General features: G+C 48.9%; 2 protein-coding genes across 7 annotated transcripts in view; one reads left to right on the plus strand and one right to left on the minus strand.

Annotated features, from left to right (window-relative positions):
- KNOP1 (lysine rich nucleolar protein 1) overlaps nucleotides 1-9,885 on the minus strand; it is a 69,473-nt gene extending 59,588 nt beyond the window's left edge. For 5 of the 6 annotated variants that reach the window (XR_004258186.1, XR_004258185.1, XM_032242836.1 and 2 more), the window contains exons 1-4: nucleotides 9,724-9,885; nucleotides 5,435-6,354; nucleotides 4,516-4,584; nucleotides 2,805-2,882 (exon numbers count right to left, since the gene is read on the minus strand). Coding sequence is in view for 4 of the 6 variants with exons in the window: in XM_032242836.1 (XP_032098727.1) it covers nucleotides 2,805-2,882; nucleotides 4,516-4,584; nucleotides 5,435-6,354; nucleotides 9,724-9,874 (1,218 nt within the window). In the remaining 2 variants the exon portion in view is untranslated. Of the gene's footprint in view, nucleotides 1-2,804; nucleotides 2,883-4,515; nucleotides 4,585-5,434; nucleotides 6,355-9,478; nucleotides 9,498-9,723 lie in introns of those variants that run through there. The other variant, XM_032242839.1, reaches the window with a different exon arrangement.
- IQCK (IQ motif containing K) overlaps nucleotides 9,828-23,729 on the plus strand; it is a 142,281-nt gene continuing 128,379 nt past the window's right edge. The window contains exons 1-2 of the mRNA XM_032242843.1: nucleotides 9,828-10,053; nucleotides 21,120-21,184. Coding sequence (XP_032098734.1) covers nucleotides 9,873-10,053; nucleotides 21,120-21,184 — 246 coding nt within the window. The 5' untranslated portion in view covers nucleotides 9,828-9,872. The remainder of the gene's footprint in view (nucleotides 10,054-21,119; nucleotides 21,185-23,729) is intronic.

Here is a 23,729-nt window from a genome sequence, read left to right on the forward strand (position 1 = left end):
TCCCTACACAGCATACCTCCCTATGCAGCGCTCTCCCCCCACCTCCCATCACAGCATACCTCCCTACACAGTGTACTCCCCCCACCTCCCTACACAGCATACCTCCCTACACAGCGCTCTCCCCCACCTCCCTACACAGCGCTCTCCCCTCACCTGCCTACACAGCATAACTCCCTACACAGCATACCTCCCTACACAGCGCACTATCCCCCACATCCCTACAAGGCATAGCTCCCTACACAACCCACTCCCCCCACTTCCCTTCACAGCACAGTCCCCCTACCTCCCTACACAGTGCACTCCCCGCACCTCCCAGGAGGTCCTTACACAGCACACCTCCTCCCACCTCCCCACAGGGCACAGGTTCCAGGACTGGCAACCCACAGCCCAGCAGCAGGGCGGGGTGGGCGCTCAGGCAGCATCAGCCTAACATTTGGGTGAGTTGGAGGGGAGGAGAGGTTGAGTCGGGATCTGAAGTGTGCCTCTCAGAAACCCTGTTTTAAAGGGTCCAACAGCCAAGTCAGACTCACCCTAGCCCAGGAACTCAGGGGTCCCCATTCCAGCCAAAGTGCTCTACCACCCGTATGCAAGAAAATGCAGGAGAGCCCCTATAGACCCCCTTCTCCCCAGGTCAGTGGAGGAGGAAAGAAACCCACCCCCAAGAAGTCTGTTACTCTGAAGTCATGTAGACCCGGGAGGAAGCCTCACCTGGGTGTCCTTGGTCAGGTCCCCTAACCTCTCTCAGCCTCGATGTCCTCATCTCTGAGCTGGGGTCATAATATCCCGCTCACAGGGCTTCAGTGAGAGGCACATTGGATTTGATACCAAAAGCCCAGTGAACGATGCATGGCACACCTGAAGGCCTCAGTGACTGGTCACTCCTCTCCCCACCCCAGCCACACTGCTGACCCCCACGCTGCCTGGGAACATGGAATTTTCCGCTCACAAGCCGGATGCCAGCCCAGCACTTATTTCCGGGTTGGCCTTGGGAGAACAAGAACCAGTTGTCACTACAGCTGCCCTGAGTGAACTGGTGACACATTCTCCCAGCTTCATGGTGGCCCAGATGGCGAAATAAGGACAGCTCCTCTGCCCTGCAGTTTCTAGAGTGAGAGGCCACCTGTGACCGCCCCACGCGGGTTCTGGGGAGAGCAGGAGACTGCTAGCTGGACCTGGGTGAACCAGCACTTCTGACGGCTGCTGCCCACCCAGAGGGCCCCTTCACCACCACACGTCTCAGTGGCATGGCACATCCCTGCGCCTGTGCCCCAGGATCACTCTCCTGCCCTCAGGTCCTTCCAGGGACAGGCCCCGGGAGGCTGCCTTGTTTCTTGCCTTCCCTCTTCAAGCTGGGTGTCTCATCAGCTTGGCTCAGCTCGGCAGGGTGGCATAGAGAGAAAGGCCACCCCCAGGCAGGACGCATAACAAAGCCCCACTCCATACCCCAACATGCCAAGGTACGAGTCCCATTTTACAGGTGTGGACACTAAAGGCTCAGGGGAAGGTACCTGCCCAGAGGTCCCCAACTAGAAAGTTGCAGAGCCAGGAAGTGATTTCAGATCTTTTGATCTGAATCAACTGTTCTTTTCTGCTGAATGTACTGACAGCTAAAGACAGAGCCTGAAGGCCAGCCTCAATGGTCATCCGGACCCTTCTTTTCCTCTCCCCAAAATCCTATCTACGAACAAGTCCCGCCAGCTGTGCCTCGGAAATAAGCCACGCAGCTGTTTTCTCTATCCGCTGCTGCCATCCTCAGGCTGCGGTCTCTGCAGGCTGCACCTTCTCCCAGGGCTTCCTGCTTGCCCAGTCAATGCCCTCCAGCTGCCCCCATTCAGCCAGACCCCAGGCCAGCTCTCTACCGTGGCCGCTGAGGCCGAGGCCTATGGCCTGCAGCCCTCTCATCCCTCGTTCCAGCCGCAGTGCTGCCCCGCTGGCCTTCCCTACAGATCATGCCAGGCACTTTCCTACCTTAGGGCTCCACACCGGCTACTGGCCTGATGGAAACGCTCTTCCCCTGGTCTCCTGCAGGCTGGGGCCTCTGCACCCTGAATATCTCTGGACAGGCATCGCCATCTCCCAGTCCTCGCCCCATCTGCTTGCAGACCCCACCCACAGCCTCTCTCTACCTCACTGTTCTTTCTCCTGAGGCCTACTGCCACCTGAACTAATCTTCCTTTTCCTGTTTGCTAACCATTTCCCTGCCCCATCACCCTGCTCTGGCCTCTAGACAGTGAGCACGATGATGGGGATCGTATGGGCTTCATCTGCTCCACGTCCAGCGCCCAGCACATAGCCCCCCTGAGCCCCGCCAGGGCCCCAGCCTGCCAGCCTCCCGCTCTCCAGCCTCATGATCCTTGCACCCTCCTCCCTCCTAAGAGATCACCCCAGGCCTGGCTTGGACATCTCCCAGTCAAAGTGCATCTGAGAAAGGCCGCTACCACCCCCTCGCCTCTGCCTCCTGCCCCTGTTCCTAGCAGCCCTCTGAGGGCACTGTCCACCACTGGCAAGAGCTCGCTGGAATGTGTCCTTGGTGACTAATCCCTGGGACACCCCACCAGTCCAGGGCTGAGACAAAGGCTCAGGCAGCTTATCTCACGGAGCCAGCTCTCCAGGAGAGAGGCAAGTGCCTCTTCAGAAGGAAGGAAATTAGCTTAGGACAAGTTCTGCTGTGCAGAGAGCCTACTGCAGGCTGGGGCTGCCTCTGGGGCCTGGACACACTGGGTTCCCCTGCTCCACTCCCCATGCTGGAGGCGAAGGGAGGCCGAGTGCGCCACCTCCCCACAGAGCCTGAGCCCTGAACTTACCGTCAACTTCCTGGTTTCAGAAGCTTCCGTTTTGCCTGACTCGCGGTCAATCTCTTCCTGCAAGGCCTTTCGCCTCACCTGCGCAAGGAGGACGAAAGAAGACAGCCGTCAGACACAGAGGTCTTCTTCAGGCTTACAGACCAGGACAGAGACAGGCCACGGGAACGGCACATGGGAGGAACTAACGCAGCCTGACTGTGCTATCAACGATGGGAAGCTGGTGTCAACAGTATCCTCTTAGCATCTCGAGGGCTGCGGTCCCTTGGCCTACGCTGGGCATGCTCATTTATCCTCTTTAGCCAGGGTTTCTCAAGAATGAATTTTCCCAGAAACTGAACCTCAACCCCCTTCACCATTAGAATAGTTTAATAGCCATGTGACGTGGAGACCTTCCCCAAACGCAATGCCAAAGCAATGTCTTCTTGTGCAGAGGACACCATAGTTAACTTTTGTGATGATAAAAAGTGTTTTCTACAAAGAAAACAGGCTGTAGAGTCAGGCAGAGGCTGGCTTGTATGTATGTATTTATTTATCAAGACAGTCTTGCTCTGTCGCCCAGGCTGGTGTGCAGTGGTGCAATCTGGGCTCACTACAACCTCTGCCTCCCAGGCTCAAGTGATTCTTCTGCCTAAGCCTCCCATGTTGCTGGGACTATAGGCGTATGCCACTGCACCTGGCTAATTTTTGTATTTTTAGTAGAGAGGTGGTTTCCCCATGCTGGCCAGGCTGGTCTCAAACTCCTGGCCTCAAATGATCCAACCGCCTTTGCCTCCCAAAGTGCTAGGATTACAGGTGTGAGCCACCACGCATGTCCAGAGGCGAGTTTGAATCCCAGCACTGCCATTAACTAGCTGTGTGACCTTGGGTAGGTCACTCAACCTTTCTGGTCTATTTATCCACAATAAATGGACCTATTGGCTACCTCAAAGCGTAAAGAAAAACAGAAATATCAATGGAAAGTACTTAGTAAAGCACCTGGCACACAGTAGTTCCATCTTATACATGGTTGCTAGTATGGCCCAAGGCCGCCACTGGAACACCAATTCAGCAAGTAACTGCTGCCATTTATTAAGCACAGATGAGGCCGGCCGCTTCACAAACATGACCTCATTTGGTCCTCAAAGCAACCTGTGAAGGTCCATGCTGTCATGATCCCTACTTCACAGAGGGGAAAAATGAGGGTCAGTGAGGTTAGTGCCCACCCAGGTCTCCCCATCAGTAACTGTCTAACACCAGACCTATATGGCTACCCCTACGTCCTGTCAGGCCAGAAAGTCCACTTCCCACAGGGGATGCATTTGCCAGGGGATCTGGGCATGACAGGAGCAGAAGCTGATTCACAACAAAACTTCTCCTCTAAATGCTCCTGAATTAGCCCAGAGGGCGGCAGCCTGTGGACCTGGCTGAGCATGTGTCACCTGCTCAGCTGTAGGGTGTTAGGGACACACTCCCCACATCCTGCAGCAAGTGGGAATGGCCAATCGGCCTCTCGGCCACAGCCACGGCAGCCGGCGGCAAGGCCCCCAGCATGAGAATGGGGAGGGCACGCACTCTCTGCCTGAGAGGTGTGCGTTGACGGCTGGCCCAGTGGCCTCTGGAGTCCCTGGTGCCCCTGACACCAGGATCATGGAGCCAGCCTGGCAGGCGGCGAGTAAGACTTCAGGGGGTGGCAGGAAGCAGCGGAAGGGCCTGAGGAGGGTCCGGGCTGTACCTGGTCTATGTGCGCCTCGTCCATGTTGCCTTTCTTTTCCAACACCACCTCTAAGTCCGTGTCTGCGTCCTGCAGGAGAGGGCAGAGCTGGGTAAGGTTCAAGTTCACGATGAATGTCCCCTGCCTCTGCACCCAGCTGGGGTGGGATCATGACAAAGTCCAGAAAAGACCTCAGACCACAGCATCAGCCTTAGCCTTGCCACCTAGAAACATCTCATAGTCAGCAAAGCCCTTCCCATCCGTTCTTTTCCACAATTTTTTCCCAAAACATGGTACTAACCTATTTGACGGATGAAGAAACTGAAGCTCGGACAGGGAAAGGAACTACAAGGTTACCCCTTGGCTCAGGGACTGAGGATTCTAACCCACATCTAACCCAGGGGACATCGGGGAAGGGGAAGCGGGGAGGGGGAGGAGGAGGAAAATGCAAAGCCCAGAGCTGAGGAAATCTCATACAGGCATCTCTTGCTACCCAAATCTATTTGATTTACAAGCTGTGTATACTGAACTCTGAAGGTACTCAGATAGCTACAGATACTACGCTATCTCACCTAACTTCGTTCGTGAGTTTTGGATAGCAAGTGGCAAGAGTTCTGAAAGCAAGGGATTCCTCTGAATTCATCAGACCCCGACTACAGAGAGGGACAACTTGGGTGGTTTCAGTAGCAAAGGATACCTATAATTATCAACGATACTGCATAAACCCCTGGATCTAGCCATATCTGAAGCTAGTTTAACCATAACCTTTCCAATTGCATGCAGTAAACTCCCTATTCTGGCTGAAATCAACCAGGGTTCTGGCAGCTAGAAGTATGAGTACTCACGCATGTGTAAACACGCACAGACGTGCATACACACCCCTCCCAAACCCCACCCTTAATTCTCCCATGGCAGAGTCCACTTCCGAAGGAAAACCTACCTCCTTCCAAGGGTCTCCGGCTACCCCACTCTCTTTGCTCTTCTTTTTCTTCCTTTTCGGAGCTGACTCCTCGATGACCGGCTGCTCTACCTTCTTCTTGGACTTCATCTTTTTTTTCAAGGGGGCCTTCGGGCCATCTCCTATGGGGATGTATTCCGGAGCCTCAGCTTTGGCTGGCTTCTTTTTCCTTCCTTTCCTAGGGCTGCTCTCCATGGACCTGGAGGGCTGAGAGTGGCCTGGGAGGGCCTCTCCCTCCTGGTGGATTTTTTTTTTCTTCTTCACTTTCTCACTGTGTTCCCTGGGGCTCTTCTGCTTCCGTTTCTGCCCCACGGCTGCCTGTTCCTCACCCTCCTTCCCCACTGAGCAAGTGTCCCCAGCATCCCCGGCCTCAAAGACCCAAGGGTCCTGGACTGAGAAGGCTGTAGGGTCCTGGGCCCCCTTTTTTTCCTTCTTGTGTTTTTTGAGCTTCTTGCCAAATCTGGTTTCCTCCTTACCCTGTCTGGGGTCTGAGGAGGTTTTCGGCCCAGAGGCATGGGACATGGCCAGAGGTGACTTCTTCTTTTTCTTCTCTCCACTGACGAGCTCTAAGTGGCCAAGTACCTGCTTCCTGGGGCTGCATGACTTCTCTGTCCGCCTGGCACGCAGCATGGTCTCAGATTCTACTTGCTCCTCACAAAGCGTGCTGACGCTCTTCTTTTTCTTCTTTTTCTTCACTAGAGGCATCTCAGGTGCCTGCCCATGGACCAAACTCTTACAGGGGGATGTGGCTCTTACAGGAGAAACATCAGCAAAGTAATCTTCATTGTTTAAAACTGAGCGCTGAGTCCCTGGTTCTTTAACCACTTTCTTCTTCTTCTTTTTCTTCTTCTTCTCTGGAGGCCCAGCGAACAGGTCTACTTTGTGTGTCTTGGTGATCATTCCTGAAAAAAGAAATGGTACAGGTTACCCCTACAGCAAGCCATCCTGTGTTCAAGTCTACTAAGCAATTGCCATGAACCATTTCTGTGAGTGGGTGGTCTAAGTGTTAGGGGATAGGGAAAATGGACATGATTCCTTTAGAACAAAAAAAAGGAATACAATAGAAACAGCATAAATTTTCAATCCAGACAGCCCTAGGTTCAAACCTAAATGGCTCTCTCACTTTAAGTAAATCAGCTAACCTCCCTAAGCCTCAATTTCTCCATCTGGAAAATGGGGGAACACCTGCTTCCTCAAAGGGATGTTGGAAGAATAAATGAGATAATCCATGGAAAGTGCTTGGTGCATTGTTAATTCCCTTTTTCTTTTTTCAAGATAGTCTTGCTCTGTCACCCAGGCTGGAGTGCAGTGGTGCGATCAAGGCTCACTGCAACCTCCACCTCCTGGGTTCAAGTGATTCTCCTGCCTCAGCCTTTCCTGAGTAGCTGAGATAACAGGCACCTTCGATCATGCCCGGCTAAGTTTTTCTTTCTTTTTTAGTAGAGATGGGATTTCACCATGTTGGCCAGGCTGGTCTCGAACTCCTGACCTCAAGTGACCACCTGTGTCAACCTCCCAAAGTGCTGGGATTACAGGCATGAGCCACTGTGCCTGACCTAGTTTCACTGTTTTTGAAATTTCAAGTTGATTGCCAACACTGAATGAGTCACAATGATACAGAGTACCGAGGGTACCCCAGCTTGTCTTGGACAGATGTCATGGAAGCACCTGTGCGAATGGGCTGGGGTCCTCAATACCCTTCAGCGTCCAGCTGGTCCACTTCTCTCACTCCAGTCCCCAGCCGAGTTCCTGCTGCTCCCTGCACTAGACATTCCCAGAATCTAGAAGCAAAATATCCCCTCACAGGAGGTTAGGATTATGGGAGAGAAAGGAAGAGCTTCTCCATCCTGCAGCCCTCCTCAGCTTCAGAACCTAGAGGGTCCACACTGGAGCTGGCTCTCTTAGCAGCTTCAAAGAGCCAGGCCAGGCCTGAGCTACAGGTCAAGTTCATTCATAACCCACTCCAGGAGCACCTGGAGAGTCAACGGAATAACTACACTCACTCATTCATTCATTCCTGTCTATCCTGTTTCCTGGTTTATTTCCAGTGTCCTACTCAGTGCCTGGCACATGGCAGGTGCTCAATAAGTACTCACTGAATGAATGAATACATGCTAGAGATGCAGAGATGAACAAGGTAAAACATCACCCATAAAGAAGCACGTAGGTGTAGGAGGGAATGAGGTGTAATAACAATGATACAGGCGATAAAAGCAAGGACGGGGTAAGGTCGGGGTGGTGGAGGTTATGTAACCTGTCCTACCAGTTGTCAGGAAAATTTCTGAAGAATAACTGCAGGATGGTGGTATTAATCCCTAAGACAAAGGCACTGAAGGCAAGCAGCTGAAGGGCTGAGGGGAGAGGCTTGATTGGACAGATGCTTTGGAGATGTTCACAGGACAGATGAATATATGGAGGAGGTGTTTGGGTGGTAGGGGTGACATAAATTTAGGAAGATATGCGTGGTGATTAAGCCTTGAACAGAACAAGCCTGAGACAAGACCTCAAGAAATACAGTAGTCCCTTACCAAGAACCAGCTCAGCCGGGAGACTCCCACACAGGACGGGCTGAAGGTGTTGCAAGGCAGAGAGGCAGTGACCCAGATAGACAACAGAGTGGGTCTACTCTGGGGACCAACAGCCTGAGAGTCTGCGACGCTTGCTGCTCTCCAAGACTGAAAGCCCTGGGCAGAGACCCATCCACGTTATTTATTTGCTCTTTTACAGGTGATTCGTATTAACCACAGGTGTTTTCAATATACACGTAACTCAGGCATATACCAGGCAGGCAGCTGTTGCCTGCCTACGACTAATTACAAAGTACAAGCATCCTCCACAAAGGAGTCACGAGGGAGGGTAAACTGAATGTTCCTCAACCGTGCCTCAAATCCCAGTTTCCCTTCCCAGGTTTCAGTTACCCCTGGTTAACCCTGGTCCCAAAATAGGTGAGCACAGTACAGGAGAAGATATTTTGAGAGGCAGACCACAGGTAACTTTTATTACAGTATACTGTAATTGTTCTGTTTTATTACTAGCTAGATCGTTGGTAATCTTTTATGGTATCTTTTTTTGAGAAAAGGTCTCACTATGTTGCCCAGGCTGGAGTGCAGTGGCATGATCTCGGCTCACTGCGACCTACACCTCCCAGGTTCAAGCAATTCTCACGCCTCAGCCTCCCAAATAGCTGGGATTACAGGAAATGTACTACAGGCTCGGCTAATTTTTGTATTTTTAGTAGGGACAGGTTTTCACTATGTTGGCCAGGCTGGTCTCCGACTCCCGGCCTCAGGTGATCCGCCCGCCTCGGCCTCCCAAAGTGTTAGGAATACAGGCGTGAGCCACCATGCCCAGCCCTACTGTGCCTAATTTATAAACTTTGTCATGGGTAGTATACAAAGGAAAAAAAATATATTTAGGGTTCAGTACTATTTGTGGTTTCAGGTATCCACAGGGTGTTTAGAAACGTACTGACCGCGGATAAGGGGAGAGCAGAACTATTGCATTGGCATTTAAATAAGCTGGCAGAGGAAAAGGGGCTTGCCAACGAGAAGGCGCAAACCTGTAAAGAGCGTAGTCAAGAAAGCCAAGACGACTTCTGAATAGGGGAGTGGCCAAGAGATCTGTTAAGAACAAAGAATCCACCTGGAGGTTGTGGATCAACTCTTAAGCCCCTTCTCTCCCCATCTCTGCCACTTAGAAAATTATTGCATCCTCCTCTCTAGATCTGCGACCAAATGTATTCACTCTTTCAAGGAGAAAGGAAAAGAACATTACAGTGCAACACAAACGCTTTCTCCAAAAGCGCCGTTTAAGTTCCCGCGGCAGCCATGTGAGGATCACAGTGAATACACGGCCTCACAAGCTCCCGAGACTTTAATGATTCACTTGCCCTAGGTTCCAAAACCAGCAAGTGGAAAACGAAGATTCGAATTCCGCCCACAAGACTCCAAATCCTGTGCAGCAACACCCCACTCCCCCGCAGGATCACCAGTAGGACGCGCGGGAGCCAGGAAGTGAGGTCTGTGCCTCCAAGGATTCCATGCGCCAAAGCCTCCGCAGCAACAGACAGGGAGGGATTACGTGGGGTACCAGGCCCGGCTCCGAGGCGGGAAAACTTCCTGGAGGCGGCGGCCTCAGGCCGCGGCGGGTGCACAACTGGAGGGGTCGGATTTGGGAATGTGGGTGGTTCGCTTTTCCCTCTCTTCTCCGGGGCGCACTTCCGCAGGTGCAAACACCGAACCCGCCCGCCTGAAACGCGCACTGGCACTCACCCGTGGGCCAAACTTCCGCGCCTCCACGTGAGAGCCCGCTTCGCGGTGACCCGGAAGTCCACTTTGAGTCTCCAGCACACCCTCTCCGGTTCCGGCTTCTTCCGGGTCGCGGCCTTCCGGCGAACGCGGTTACCTTGGAAACCGTGGCCATGGCAGCGCCACGGCAGGTCCCCAGCTACAATGTTCAGCACAAGCCCAGCAGCTCTGCAAACTCGTCGTTCACCCGGACGCCGGTGCACAACTTGTCTCTCGGGTCTCGCGAGCTGCCTATCTCGCCATGGCAGGTCGCCGAGCCGTCGGGCAAGAATCTGTGGGAGCAGATCTGCGAGGGTAGGCAGCCCGGGCTGGCCGAGAGGGGCGGGACCTGGGCGGCCTGGCGGGGGCCGCGCTGGGGTAGCGCCCTCTGTGCGCCAGGCGGCTGACTTGCGGGGCCGCCGGGCAGCCGCTCCAGGGGCCCAGGCTCCGCATTTTACACATGGGGAAACTGAGGCTTGGAGGGGCTGGCCCGAGGTTACGCAGCGCGGCCTCCAACCGCGATCCGTAATGAGGTCAAAGGCAAGGGAACGGCGAGGGAAAGCAGAATCAAGAAAACTATGCGGCGTGGACCAGCAGTTTCTGAACCTCGTTTAGTGAACGGAAAAGAATTGCTGGGGCGGGGAGGAGGATCTTGTTAAAAACATAGGTTCCCAGGCCCCGCCCATAGAGCGTCAAATTGGGAGTCAGGGAATCTGCACTTTTAAAAAGAGCACCCCAGGCCGGGGACCGTGGCTCACGCCTGTAATCCCAGCACTTTGGGAGGCCGAGGCGGGCGGATCACGAGGTCAAGAGATCGAGACCATCCTGGCCAACATGGTGAAACCCCGTCTCTACTAAAAAATACAAAAATTAGCTGGACGTGGTGGCGCGCGCCTGTAGTCCCAGATACTCGGGAGGCTGAGGCAGGAGAATTGCTTGAACCCAGGAGGCGGAGATTGCAGTGAGCGAAGATTGTGCCACTGCACTCCAGCCTGGTGCCTGGCGACACAGCAAGACTGTCAAAAAAAAAAGGAGCAACCCAGGTAATCCTAACGTAGGTAGACGGTGGCCCACCCGTTCCATAACCATGGTGTGGACAAACGGGTTTTAGTCCTTTCTTGCTTCAAACCTTCCTTAACCTCCCCAAAACGGAGGTTAGCACATCTTCCTTTGTGACCCTGCTCAGTATTCTTTACTTAGGTTGGGCAAATTATTTAACCTATTACCCTGTCTGCAAAGGGGTAATAATAATGGCATCTATTTCGATGGTGTTAGGAAGATGGAACCAGATAGTCACAAAAAGTGCTTAGCAAACTGCCTGATTCTAGGAGTGCAAAACGTTTATTGAGGGGGAAAAAAAGCTGCTTGATTTACAGAAGGAGCTCTGTAAGCATTAGTTCTTGCTGTGCAATTGAGGAACTGAATTTCTTAGACTTAATTTTTCTTTTTTTGAGACTGAGTCTTGCTCTGTCGCGCAGGCTGGAGTGCAGTGGTGCGATCGCGCACTACAACTTCAGACTCCCGGGTTCAAACAATTCTCCCGCCTCAGCCTCCTCAGTAGCTGGGTAGCTGGGATAACAGGAACCTGCCATCATGCCTGGCTCATTTTTGTATTTTTGTAGCACAGGGGTTTCACTGTGTTGCCCAGGCTGGTCTTGAACTCCTGACCTCAGGTGATCTACCCACCTCGGCCTCCGAAAGTGTTGGGATTATAGGCATGAGCCACTGCAGCCAGCCCAGACTTAATTTTAATAAATATAATAATGGCTGGGCGCGGTGGCTCATACCTGTAATCCCAGCACTTTTGGAAGCTGAGGCAGGTGGATGACAAGGTCAGGAGTTCTAAACCAGCCTGGCTAACATGGTGAAACCCCATCTCTACTAAAAATACAAAAATTAGCCTGGTGCAGTGGCGGGTGCCTGTAATCCCAGCTACTCAGGAGGCTGAGGCAGGAGAATCACTTGAACCTGGGAGGTGAAGTTTGCAGTGAGCCGAGATCGCATGGTTGCACTCCAGCCTGGGCAAGAGTGAGACTCCATCTCAAAAATAAATAAATTAATTAAATAAATAAATTTATTTATTTAAATAGCCACATGTGGATAGTGACTGCTCTATTGGACAGTGCAGGTCAGTAAATGTTTATTGAATGGGAAAAAATGAATGCACCAGTATATGTGATGACTTGAAAGCAAGTGGAGAGTACAGAGAAGGAAGAGAATAGTAGACTCAGTTGATAGATGCCCTCAGAAGCTGTCTATTTTAATCCCTGTCCAGTACTTAAATTCCTTCTCCAACGTTACATCTTACTGGAAAAATTCTCTTTCATTTTGGATGTTCTCTTTGTCACTTTCACCCCTAGGTCCTTACCTCTTGGTGCTATGACTCAAGGAGCTAATCACTCCAATACAAAGAATCTACTCAGATATTTAGCCAGGTGTGGTGGTGCAGGCCTGTAATCCCAGCTACTCGGGAGGCTGAGTCAGTAGAATCACTTGAACCCAGGAGGCAGAGGTTGCAGTGAGCCGAGATCGCGCCATTGCCTCCAGCCTGGGGCGACAGAGCGAAACTGCATAAAATAAAAAATAAAAATCCGCTCAGATATTTGAAGGTAGTAATTGTGGCTGTCTTTCCCCCATAGCTTTTACTTCTCCACTTCTCCAAGGCGAACAGTTCTTTATAATGCAATTTACTAGAGTATTATTGGAAAAGTTACTCAGCCTCATCTGAAGATGGATAATTGTTGTATGCACCTCACAGGGCTGTTGTGGGGATCAAGTAAGATAATGTATAAAAATGTGCTTAGCACAGTGCCTGGCGTTTAAAAAGTAGTCAACAGGCTGGGTGCGGTGGCTCTACCTGTAATCCCAGCACTTTGGGAGGCCGAGGCGGGCAGATCACGAGGTCAAGCGATCGAGACTAGCCTGGCCAACATGTTGAAACTCTGTCTCTACTAAAAATACGCAAAATAAGTCGGGTGTGGTGGTGGGTCATCCCAGCTACTGGGGAGGCTTAGGCAGGAGAATAGCTTGAACCTGAGTGGCGGAGGTTGGAGGGAGCTGAGATTGCAGCACTGTATTCCAGCGTGGGTGACAGAGTGAGACTCCGTCTAAAAAAAAAACAAAAAAGTGGGGCCAGGCGCGGTGGCTCAAGCCTGTAATCCCAGCACTGTGGGAGGCCGAGGCGGGTGGATCACGAGGCCAAGAGATCGAGACCATCCTGGTCAACATGGTGAAACCCCGCCTCTACTAAAAATACAAAAAATTAGCTGAGCATGGTGGCGCGTGCCTGTAATCCCAGCGACTCAGGAGGCTGGGGCAGGAGAATTGCCTGAACCCAGGAGGCAGAGGTTGCGGTGAGCCGAGATCGTGCCATTGCACTCCAGCCTGGGTAATAAGAGCGAAACTCCGTCTCAAAAAAAAAAATAAAAAAGTGAATTGAATGAGGTCAGCACTGGCGAACTATACACATGGGCACGGTGATGATTATTATAATCTAGATAAACCCAATTCTTAAACATCTAACAAATGCAATATTCTATAACATATAGTAAATTGAGTTTCTCACAACAAACATGAAAAAACAGGCTTTGTAGTAATCCTATCTTTGAGGTTAAGTACTACATTCTATTAAGATAATCTCCATTTAAAAGGCAAATTATCATAGCAAGCAGACCTGCCAGAAACTCAATTTCGTGAAGACAAAATACAGAGTAAATATCTAACTTACACGGACCTTAACCAACCTGATTAGTGCGCTTTTGTATGTATGTGCATGCCCACCACTATAACTTACTTGTAAATATCAGTTTTCTCCCTCATATTTTCAGTGATAACTGAGAGCTTTGTATTCTAAAAAGCACTTGTGTTAGTGTCAATAAACTTCTTCCCTGCCCACACTTCTAATCAAATCTTATAGTAGTTTGTGACTTGCTGGGTTCATGGTTTTAATCAAGACAATCAAAGGATGTGGGGCTTACACTTTCCTTTTTTTTTTTTTTTTTGAGATGGAGTCTGGCTCTGTCGCCCCGACTGGAGTGTAGTGGTGCAATCTCGGTTCACTGCAACCTCCGCCTCCCAGGTTTGAGTGATTCTCCTGTCTCAGCCTCCCAGGTAGCTGGGATTACAGGCACCCGCCACCGTGCCTGGCTAATTTTTTGTAGAGACGGAGTTCTGCCATGTTGACCAGCCTGGTCTCGAACTCCTGACCTCAAGCAGTTCACCGCCTTCGCCTCCCAAAGTGCTGGAATTACAGGCATTCCTATTTTGAAATGCTGTGATTACTCTTATCAGTATCCTCACCATTGTCTTTGGTGCATCACTTGATCAAACACTTCCTGGCCTCGGCCCCCAATGCTGTTGTAAAATCTGGCCTTTCATTTCACCTGCCAGATACCGACATGGATCAGTTGTAAATCAATACCTGTTTCTTCAGCACAGCCACTGAGCAAGCTGGAGAAAGATGACCCCAGCTGGCTCTCAGCAATCAGCATCTCTCAGTGCCTTCTCCCATTGTCTGCGTCTACTAGTCCAAGTTTCTAATCCCTCCTGAAATGTTCTATGATACCTCTCAGCATAGGAGGCATTCACTGAGAAGTCAGACGGTCAGGAGTGGGGAGGGAGTCCGCTAACATCCATCTGTACACGTGGAAGCAGCTCCCACCCTGCTACCTGCTGCTCAGCTCTCCATCTGTATTTACCATCCGCTTGCTATTCCAGGATCCTGCTAACTCACCTCCTCCACTACGCCTTTAACTTCTCTACTAGCTTTTCCCTCCAAACACCCCTGGCCTGTCATCTCAGGAAGAAACCTCCACCTTGACCCCATATCCTATTCCAGCTTCTATCAGTCTCTCCTCCCCTCTCAGGAAGCTTCTGGAAAGAACACACTGCCCTTGCCCATACCACTTTCATTCCCATTATCTTATCAACCCAGGGCAGACCAACTTCTTCCTCATTTCTCCAAAGAAATTGTTCTGAAGCATTGAGCCAACTTGTACCTACCAGGGCTGGGAACTGTTTTAAATGCTGGGCCAGGCATGACTGCAGGCACTGTTTGGACGTCAACAACTTACTCTCCATCTCAATGAATGTTATCATAGTTCACTCAGCTGCCCAGTCCAGTCCTTTGTTTTTTTCATGAGATGGAGTCTCTCTCTGTTGCCCAGGCTGGAGTGCAGTGAGGCGATCTCTGCTCGCTGCAACCTCCACCTCCCAGATTCAAGCAATTCCCCCACTTCAGCCTCCATCGTAGCTGGGATTACAGGCACCTGCTACCACGCCCAGCTAATTTTTGTATTTGTAGTAGAGATGGGGTTTCAGGTTGGCCAGGCTGGTCTCCAACTCCTAACCTCAGGTGATCCGCTCCCTCAGCCTCAAAGTATTGGGATTACAAACCTGAGCCACCACACCTGGCCTGCTTCCCTTTCGCTTTCCATGGTCCCACACTCATTTGTCAGTCATTATAGATTTTACCTGTTTACTATCTCCCACCATCCCCACCCTGTCCCCACTCCCCACCCCACCCCCCGAGTCTTCATGTCTGCTGCCTTTAATCAGGCCCTTACCATGCCCACTGCTTGGATTGCTGCTGCGGCTTCTTGAGGCAGGCCTCCTTCCAGACCATATTCCACCCGCTGTCACAGGAACCTCTCTAAAATTCAAATCTAATCGCATCATGCTGTGACCTACAATGATTTTCATAGCTTACATGATAAACTCCTTAGCTTAACCCTTAAGCTTCTGAACGATCCCTTCTCTGTTTACTTTTCTTGGGTCATCACATACCATTTACCCAAATCATCCTAATGGCAACCGTTTATTGAGCCGCTATTTGTGTGCCAGGCATTGTGCTAGGTACACGACTTCCCATGAAAGCCTCACAGCAACAGATGGGAAATTGAGGCTTAAAAGGTTAGGAAGCTTGCCCAAAGTAAGTGGCAGGGTCAGCTTCAAACTCAAGTCTGTTTTGACTCTCAAGTTCAAACCCTTGAACAAGACACCAGCATGCCTTTAAAGCATGGACTGGGAGCACTGGATACACGTTAAAATGCAGCTTCCTGGCCGGGCAAGGTGGCTCACGCCTGTAATCCTAGCACTTTGGAAGGCCAAGGGGGCTGGATTGCCTGAACTCAGGAGTTTGAGACCAGCCTGGGCAACATGGTGAAACCCCATCTCTACTAAAATACAAAAAAAATTAGCCAGGTGTGACAGTGTGTGCCTGGAGTCCCAGCTACTTAGGAGGCTGAGGCAGGAGAATGGCTTGAACCCGGGAGGCAGAGGTTGCAGTGAGCCGAGATTGCACCATTGCACTCCAGCCTGGGCGACAGAGCAAGACTCTGTCTCAAAAACAAATATATAAATAAAATGCAGCTTCCTTGGCTCTGTCCTCCCTGGCCTGATGGGCCAGACTCCTTGGTGGTGAGTCCGTGAGCTCTGGGTTTTAATAAATAAGCACTTCGGTACCACTGTTGTGTACTATGTACATGGAGTCACACAAAACCATTCCTCCAGTGCACCGTACTGTTCCTCTCCTCCATGCCTTTGCACAAGCTTTGCCTCTTCCTGGAATATCCTTACCTTCTCATCTCTCTCTCTGAAGACTCAACCCAGGTGGCCCCTCTTCTAGAAAGCCTTCTGTAACTCCTCAGGCCAATTTCGGAGCCTCTTCTTTCCCCTCCTCTGGGCTGTGGTTGAAGCCCTCTGCGGCAGCACTTCCACATCTCATAACCCCTGGTTTATCATTCATCTCCTCTCCGGAACGTGAGCTCCTCTGTCCTGTTCACCTGGCTCTCCAGCAACCTTGTACATCCTGCCGCCATAGTAGATGCCTGCCAAATATTCATCTGATTAACTTCCAGCATCACCTTTCTGCTCCATCCCCTTCTAGTAGGCTACTGTGGGTCAAAGCTACATTTTAATTCATCAGGAACACGTTCAGCTGCAAATAGCAGAAAACCCAACTCATAATGGCCTAAACGAAGATGTTTAATTATTCTCCCATCCCCGAAGTGCAAGGGGAGAGGGTTCAATTGTGGTACAAGGGCTCCACTCTGCCAACAAGATTCCAGACTCTTTCTGCTCTGCTTCTCCTAAAATGTTGCTTTTGTTACATAAAATGAGCAACCACTTTCACTTGTTCATAAGGTTCATTTAATATGCATATAACATTAAATTCCCCTAATGAACTAATGTCATTTATAACTGTTGGTAATTGAAAGATTGTAAACATTTATACATTTAATATACACAATTAAAATTTTTTTTTTTTTTTTTTTTTTTGAAACAGGCTGTCACTCAGGCTGGAGTGCAGTGGTGTGATCGTGGCTTGCTATAGCCTCAGCCTCCCAGGCTCAGGTGATCCTCCCACCTAAGCCTCCCAAGTAGCTGGGATTACAGGCATGCTCCACTATACCCAGCTAATTTTTATATTTGTTGTAGAGACAGGGTTTCACCATGTTGCCCAGGCTGGTCTTGAACTCCTAGGCTCCAAAAATCTGCCCACTTTGGCTTCCCAAAGTGTTGGGATTACAGGTGTGAGCCTGTAATCCACACCTGGCCCCTGATTTTCTTAAGCATTTCTAATGCAGAACTGAGCAAATAAGCACATTTTTCTAAGCACCGAAACAACTTTTGTAAATTGAATTAATTAAACTATGGTAAATCAAGTGGTTTTAAAGAGTTCAGTACTCCACAAACTTAAATTCTTTTATGCCTTTCAATGTAAAAGCATCAGCCTGTAATCACGTTTCAGACTGAAATCACAGGGAAAACTGACATTATCAAATATGTTACAATCTCTCAAAGTTACAGAGGTTTTAAGTAACAAATACAATTGTCTTGAAAGCAAAGTATTTTCCCATATTTGATACTTACACATAATCATTTCACTGTATGTCTTTTGTGATCATATGATGAAGAAATTTGTATCTTTTCCATTAAAGTGAACTCCTGAGAGATTTCACTGGAAAAAATATAGTAACAAGTAATAAAGAAATGCAAATAAAAGCAAAACAGCATTTTTTTCTTTTACAGGTGTTGAAAAACTTTTAATGTATAACATTGATTAGAGAAACAGGCAGTGCCACTATTAGGAGTACGAATGGTTATAAACTTTTTGGAGAAAAGTTTGGCAATTTGGCCCAAATTTTAAATTATTTTTTCCTTTGATAGAAAAAATTCCACATCTAAGAATTAATTATACCAAAATGCCTCTTTATGGATCAATGGTATTTGTATAAAAATGTTCTTTGAAACATTGTTTATAATAATAAAGTACTGTAAATAACCCAAATGCCCATTAAGAATATACTGGTTAAATAAATGTGACACATCCGTATGTAGCAGCATTGAAAGGAGACCCATATTTAACACCTAGAATCGTTCACGGCAGGTGATGGGCTTACAATAAATATAAATGAATGAATAAGACATCAGAAGTAACTTACGATATGGTTTCTTCTGTTCATCCATCCATTCATTCATTCTGCAAGTATTCTGTGGGGAAATAATGGTGAGACAAACAGATCTGGGTATTTCCCTCCCAAAACATATAATCTATCAGAAAAGATAGTCATTAATGGCCAGACGTGGTGGCTCAAGCCTGTAATCCCAGCACTTTGGGAGGCCGAGGCAGGCGGATCACTTGAGGTCAGGAGTTCGAGACCAGCCTGGCCAACATGGTGAAACCCCATCTTTACTAAAAATACAAAAATTAGCCAGGCATGACGGTGGGTGCATGTAATCCCAGCTACTTGGGAGGCTGAGGCACAAGAATCACTTGAACCCGGGAGACGGAGGTTGCAGTGAGCCAAGATTGCACCACTGCACTCCACCCTGGGTGACAGAGCAAGACTCCATCTCAAAAAAAAAAAAAAAAAATTTGGTTGGATCTATTCCATATCTAACAATGGCTTTAGGGTTGCAACAGGATTAGGTGTGTCTTTTACACTCTACGTAAGACATCCCTGTGTTATTTGAAATTTCCTTTCAGTAAGTATGTCTTGCTTTTTTAATCAGAAAGAAAATAATTGTTTACATTTTAAACCCAAATAAGCAGTTTTCACACTGTATCAGTGGTTCCCAAGGCAGCTGGAGAAGAAGGGTGAATTTACATGCATGCCTGAGAGGAAAAAATGTGGTAGAGCTGAGGCTGGTATGATAGGCAGAATTCTAAGATCGCCCCCAAGATTCTTGCCACCTATGCACACACCTCAGTTATTCAATCAAACACTAATCTAGGCATGACATACTGTTTTCCAGATATGTTTAAAGCTTTTAACTAGCTGGTTTTAAATTAGGGAGATTATTGTAGGCGGGCCTGACCTAACAAGTGAGCCATTAAAAGAAGTCAGAAGTCAGAGATTCAAGCAGAGCAGATTCTCCTGTTGCCCTTGAAGTAGCAGCATCCAAGTTGTGCATTACCCATGGCAAGAACCTGAGAGTGCCTTCTAAGAGCTGAGAGGGTCCCCAGCTGACAACCACAAGATAGCAAGGACCTGAGACCTCAACCACAAGAAACTAAAATTCTTTTTTTATTTTTTTTGAGACAGAGTCTCATTGTGTCACCCAGGCTGGAGTGCAATGGTGAGATCTTGGCTCACTGCAACCTCCACCTCCCGGGTTCAAGTGATTCTTGTGGCTCAGTCTCTTGAGTAGCTGGGATTACAGGCATACACCACCACGCCCAGCTAACTTTTGTATTTTTAGTAGAGATGGGTTTTCACCATGTTGACCAGTCTGGTCTCAAACACCTGACCTCAGGTGATCCACCCACCTCGGCCTCCCAAAGTGCTGGAATTACAGGTGTGAGCCACTGTGCCCGGCCAAGAAACTAAAATTCAACAACCAATAAGCCTGGGAAAAGATCCCAACCCTCAAAGATTATAGCTTTGGCTGTGATACCCTGAATTCAGCCTAGTAAAGCCCTGATCCATTCTTAGACTCTTGACTCAAGGGAATTGTGAGTTAATAAATTCATGTTCCTGTAAGTTGATAAGTTGTGCTAATTTGCTACACAACAATAAGAAACAAATAGAGTTGGTATTGAGAAATAAATTGCTTATAATCTGCAACCTGACATACTTGTCCCCAGCTGATGCTTAGGAGTTAAAAAAAAATTGAGAAGCGGAGGAAATGCTGTACTGTCTGCAAGTAACTAGGGAATCAAATAAAACTCGTGTCCATATGACTGTATGCCATCCATACCGTCTTGCCCATAAATTAATTTTTCCTCATGACCGCAAGTGACTCTGCAATTGCCTTGACAGCACTGACCTTTCCAGAAATATTTTTATCAGTGTTTGCTTTAGAGATGTAACGAATGCAGGCCATGAGCATTTTCTGTTCCTCTCTCAATCCTAGCTGTTGCAACCCTGTGAAACTCTTTGTGTTAGCCTGTCCTCTGCGTGTGCTCAGTGTCTTACATTTACCAACCTCCACGTTCTCTTCCTCCCTTAATTCCTTTCCATCGTATTGTCAAAACCTGAAGTTGTGTCCTCAGGAAACAGCCTCAGACTCTTACATAAAGCCTCAACTCTTTCATTTGAGAAGCCAACCATCTCTTACCAACTTCATTTTTAAATTTATTTATTTAGAGATGGAGTCTCACTCTGTTCCCAGGCTGGAATGCAGTGGTGAAATCTCGGCTCACTGCAACCTCTGCCTCCCGGGTTCAAGTAATTTTCCTGCCTCAGCCTCCTGAGTAGCCAGAACTATAGGCACCCGCCATCATGCCCAGCTAATTTTTGTATTTATTTATTTATTTATTTTTGAGATGGAGTTTCACTCTTGTCGCCCAGGCTGGAGTGCAATGGCGCGATCTTGGCTCTCTGCAACCCCCGCCTCCCAAGTTCAAGTGATTCTCCTGCCTCAGCCTCCCGAGTAGCTGGGATTACAGGCATGCACCACCACAGCTGGCAAATTTTGTATTTTTAGTAGAGACAGGGATTCTCCATGTTGGCCAGGCTGGTCTCAAATTCCCAACCTCAGGTGATCCGCCTGCCTCCACCTCCCAAAGTGCTGGGATTACATGCGTGAGCCACCATGCCCGGCCCAATTTTTGTATTTTTAGTAGAGACAGGGTTTCACCATGTTGGCCAGGCTGGTCTCGAACTCCTGACCTCAGGTGATCCTCCCGCTTCAGCCTCCCGGAGTGCTGGGATTACAGGCATGAGATACTGCACCCGGCCTCTTACCGACTTTAAATATCATTAAATGTTAACTTTAAATTACATTAAATGTTAACCTGTCATGGCTAGTTGGTTTTTCATTTCTGTACACCACCAGCCAAAATAAGATTTAAGAATGTTTTATTCAGAAAAGGAAATTATACCAGAAACTATAGTGAAATATGGAATTAAGGATTTTTTTCCCTTTTCCTTTAGAGTGTGAAGCTGAGCAGCCTCCCTTTCCAGAAGGATATAAAGTCAAACAAGAACCTGTGATTACTGTGAGTATTACCTAGGCCTCAACCTGAGTAAGAAGTTCTTAAATGAGAATAGCATGGACAGCTTGTGAATGTCAGTGTATGAGTTCAGGAGGTGGGAAAAGGAGGGCACCAGAGTGAGAACCAGAAACTTGGGGCAAATTCCTGTGCCAATCCTAACAGTGTGACTTAGGGGGTGTCACATAACCTCTTTGAGCCTTAGTTTCGGCGTCTATTTTATTTATCTATTTATTTTCTGAGACAGGGTCTTGCTCTGTCGACCAGGTTGGAGTGCAGTGGCACAATCTCAGCTCACTGCAACCTAAGTAGCTGGGACTACAGGCACCCGCCACCATACCTGGGAGTTTTAATCGAGACAGGGTTTCATCATGTTGTCCAGGCTGGTCTCAAACTCCTGACTTCAAGTGATCTGCCTGCCTCCGTCTCCCAAATGTTGGGATTACAGGTGTGAACCACCGCATCCAGCCGGGATTCTGCAGTTATTAAATGGGGCAGATGATCCTTGACTAATTCACAGGGCTTCTGTGGGGCTCACATGAGACCCCAGATGAGAAAGGCCTTTGCAGTGGATCTAACACCATGTCCATGGTGGGGACAGTTGCAGTCAGAGCACGTTGCTCTGCCTTCCTGGGTAGACAAGACAAAGACTGTGCTAAGGAGAGAGGGCAAAGGACAGGGCTTCCAGGAAGAGAGACCCTCATGCAGTCTACCTTGGAATGAGATAGGAGCTTAAGAGTTTAAAATTTTTAAAAAGCAAGGCTCTGAGAGATGAAGGGACTTGGGTATGGTAACAGGGATGGAACCAAAACCTGTTTCTGGACTTCTAGTAACTGCCATCATTGCAGCTGCCTGTGACAGAGACCTTGTGCCTAAAAACCGTCTTGTTCTGTGATTGTTCCTTATCTCCTAGCATCCTGTTCTTGCTTTATGGATGCCATTGTTTCTCAAGTTTCTCTGCAGATACAAATCACAGTTCTCTTCCCTGAATTCTCTGTGCTTCTTCCAGGGCCAGTTGTTCTAACAGTAGGTATTGCTCTTCACCTTTTGTACTATGGTCTCCTTGACCTGTATAAAGAGATTCACTTGCTGGTTTAAAATGTACATTGGTCCTCAGTGGATTTTTCTGTATAGTTGGTATATTAGGGTTCCCCAGAGAGACAAAATCAGTAGGGTATATATATAGAGAGAGATATGTGAGAGGGGATTTACTGGGTAATTGGCTCACATGATTATGGAGACTGAGTAGGCCGTCTGCAAGCTGGAGAACCAGGGAAGCTGCTAGAGTGGCTCAGTCCAAATCCAAAAGCCTCAGAGCCAGGAAAAAACAACAGTGTTAACTACCAGTCTGAGGGCCTCTGTTTATGATACATGGCAGGGTTAAGTGGAAATCTGACTGGGCCTAATTAGCCTCTGAGAGCCCCAGGGACTATGGTAAGAGCCCTGGAATCTAAAAGTCAGAGAACCTGGAGTTCTGAGGTCCAAGGGCTGGAGTAGAAGGGTGTCCTGGCTCCAGAACAGAGCAAGAATTCACCCTTCCTCGCCTTTTTGTTCCTTCCGGGCCCCCAGCCAATCCAATGGTAACTGCCCACATTGAGAACAGATCACCACTCAGTCCACCAACACACACACCAGTCTCTTCCAGAAAACCCTTGCTGTCACACCCAGAAATAATGCTCTGCTAGTTACCTAGGTATCCTTTACTCCAGTCAAGTTGACACTGAAAATTAACCATCACAGTATCACAGCTGGTGTGGGTTTCTTCTACTGCTGTATATGTGAGTTTGTTTTCTGGATGGGTCTCTTCCATGAATAGCAAAACACTGACTGGGTGCTCACGAAGAGTGATTGTCTACTGGCCGACTTTTCTTTAGGATGAACAGGCAGAGAGTTGGTATTTTGGGATTGGGCAGGGGGGTCTCCAAATCAATTTTTTTCTTTTTTGAGATAGGGTCTCACTCTGTCACACCAGGCTGGAGTGCAGTGACGCAGTCAGGGCTCACTGCAGCCCCAACTTCCTGGGCTCAAGCGATCTTCCCTCCTCTGCCTCCCAATGCTGGGACTACAGGCGTATGCCACCACTGCCGGCTATTTTCGAATTTTAGTAGAGATGAGGTCTGTGTTGCCCAGGCTGGTCTGGAACTCATGGGCTCAAGTCATCTGCCCTTCTCAGCCTCCCAAAGTGCTAGAATCACAGGTGTGAGCCAACGTACCTGGCCCAAATTTTTTTCTTTTGCCACCATCATGGTGCCCTAAGCAGTTCTAAGTGTTCTACTCCTTTTCAGGCTGTTTCATTGGTTTACGTAAGAATCCCTGGAGAGCAGGGGGAGCTGGAGATCCAATGCTGGTATGAACACAGCTTCATGATATTGAGGGAACAGAAGCCTGAGGGGAGTGTGGACAGCAGGCCACGTTAGCCCTGCTGGACTTCCACCCAACCTCGCCGTATATCATTCCATTCTTGTTCCCACCCTGTGCAATGCCTGTCAACTTGAGTGTTGTGTCCCTTTGGGATCCGATAGGAAGATTGACGTCTGTCCTCTGGGTCAGC

The sequence above is a fragment of the Sapajus apella genome, unplaced genomic scaffold (assembly GCF_009761245.1).
Source record: "Sapajus apella isolate SASKATOON/1434 unplaced genomic scaffold, GSC_monkey_1.0 scaffold51, whole genome shotgun sequence".
Lineage (NCBI taxonomy): Eukaryota > Metazoa > Chordata > Mammalia > Primates > Cebidae > Sapajus > Sapajus apella.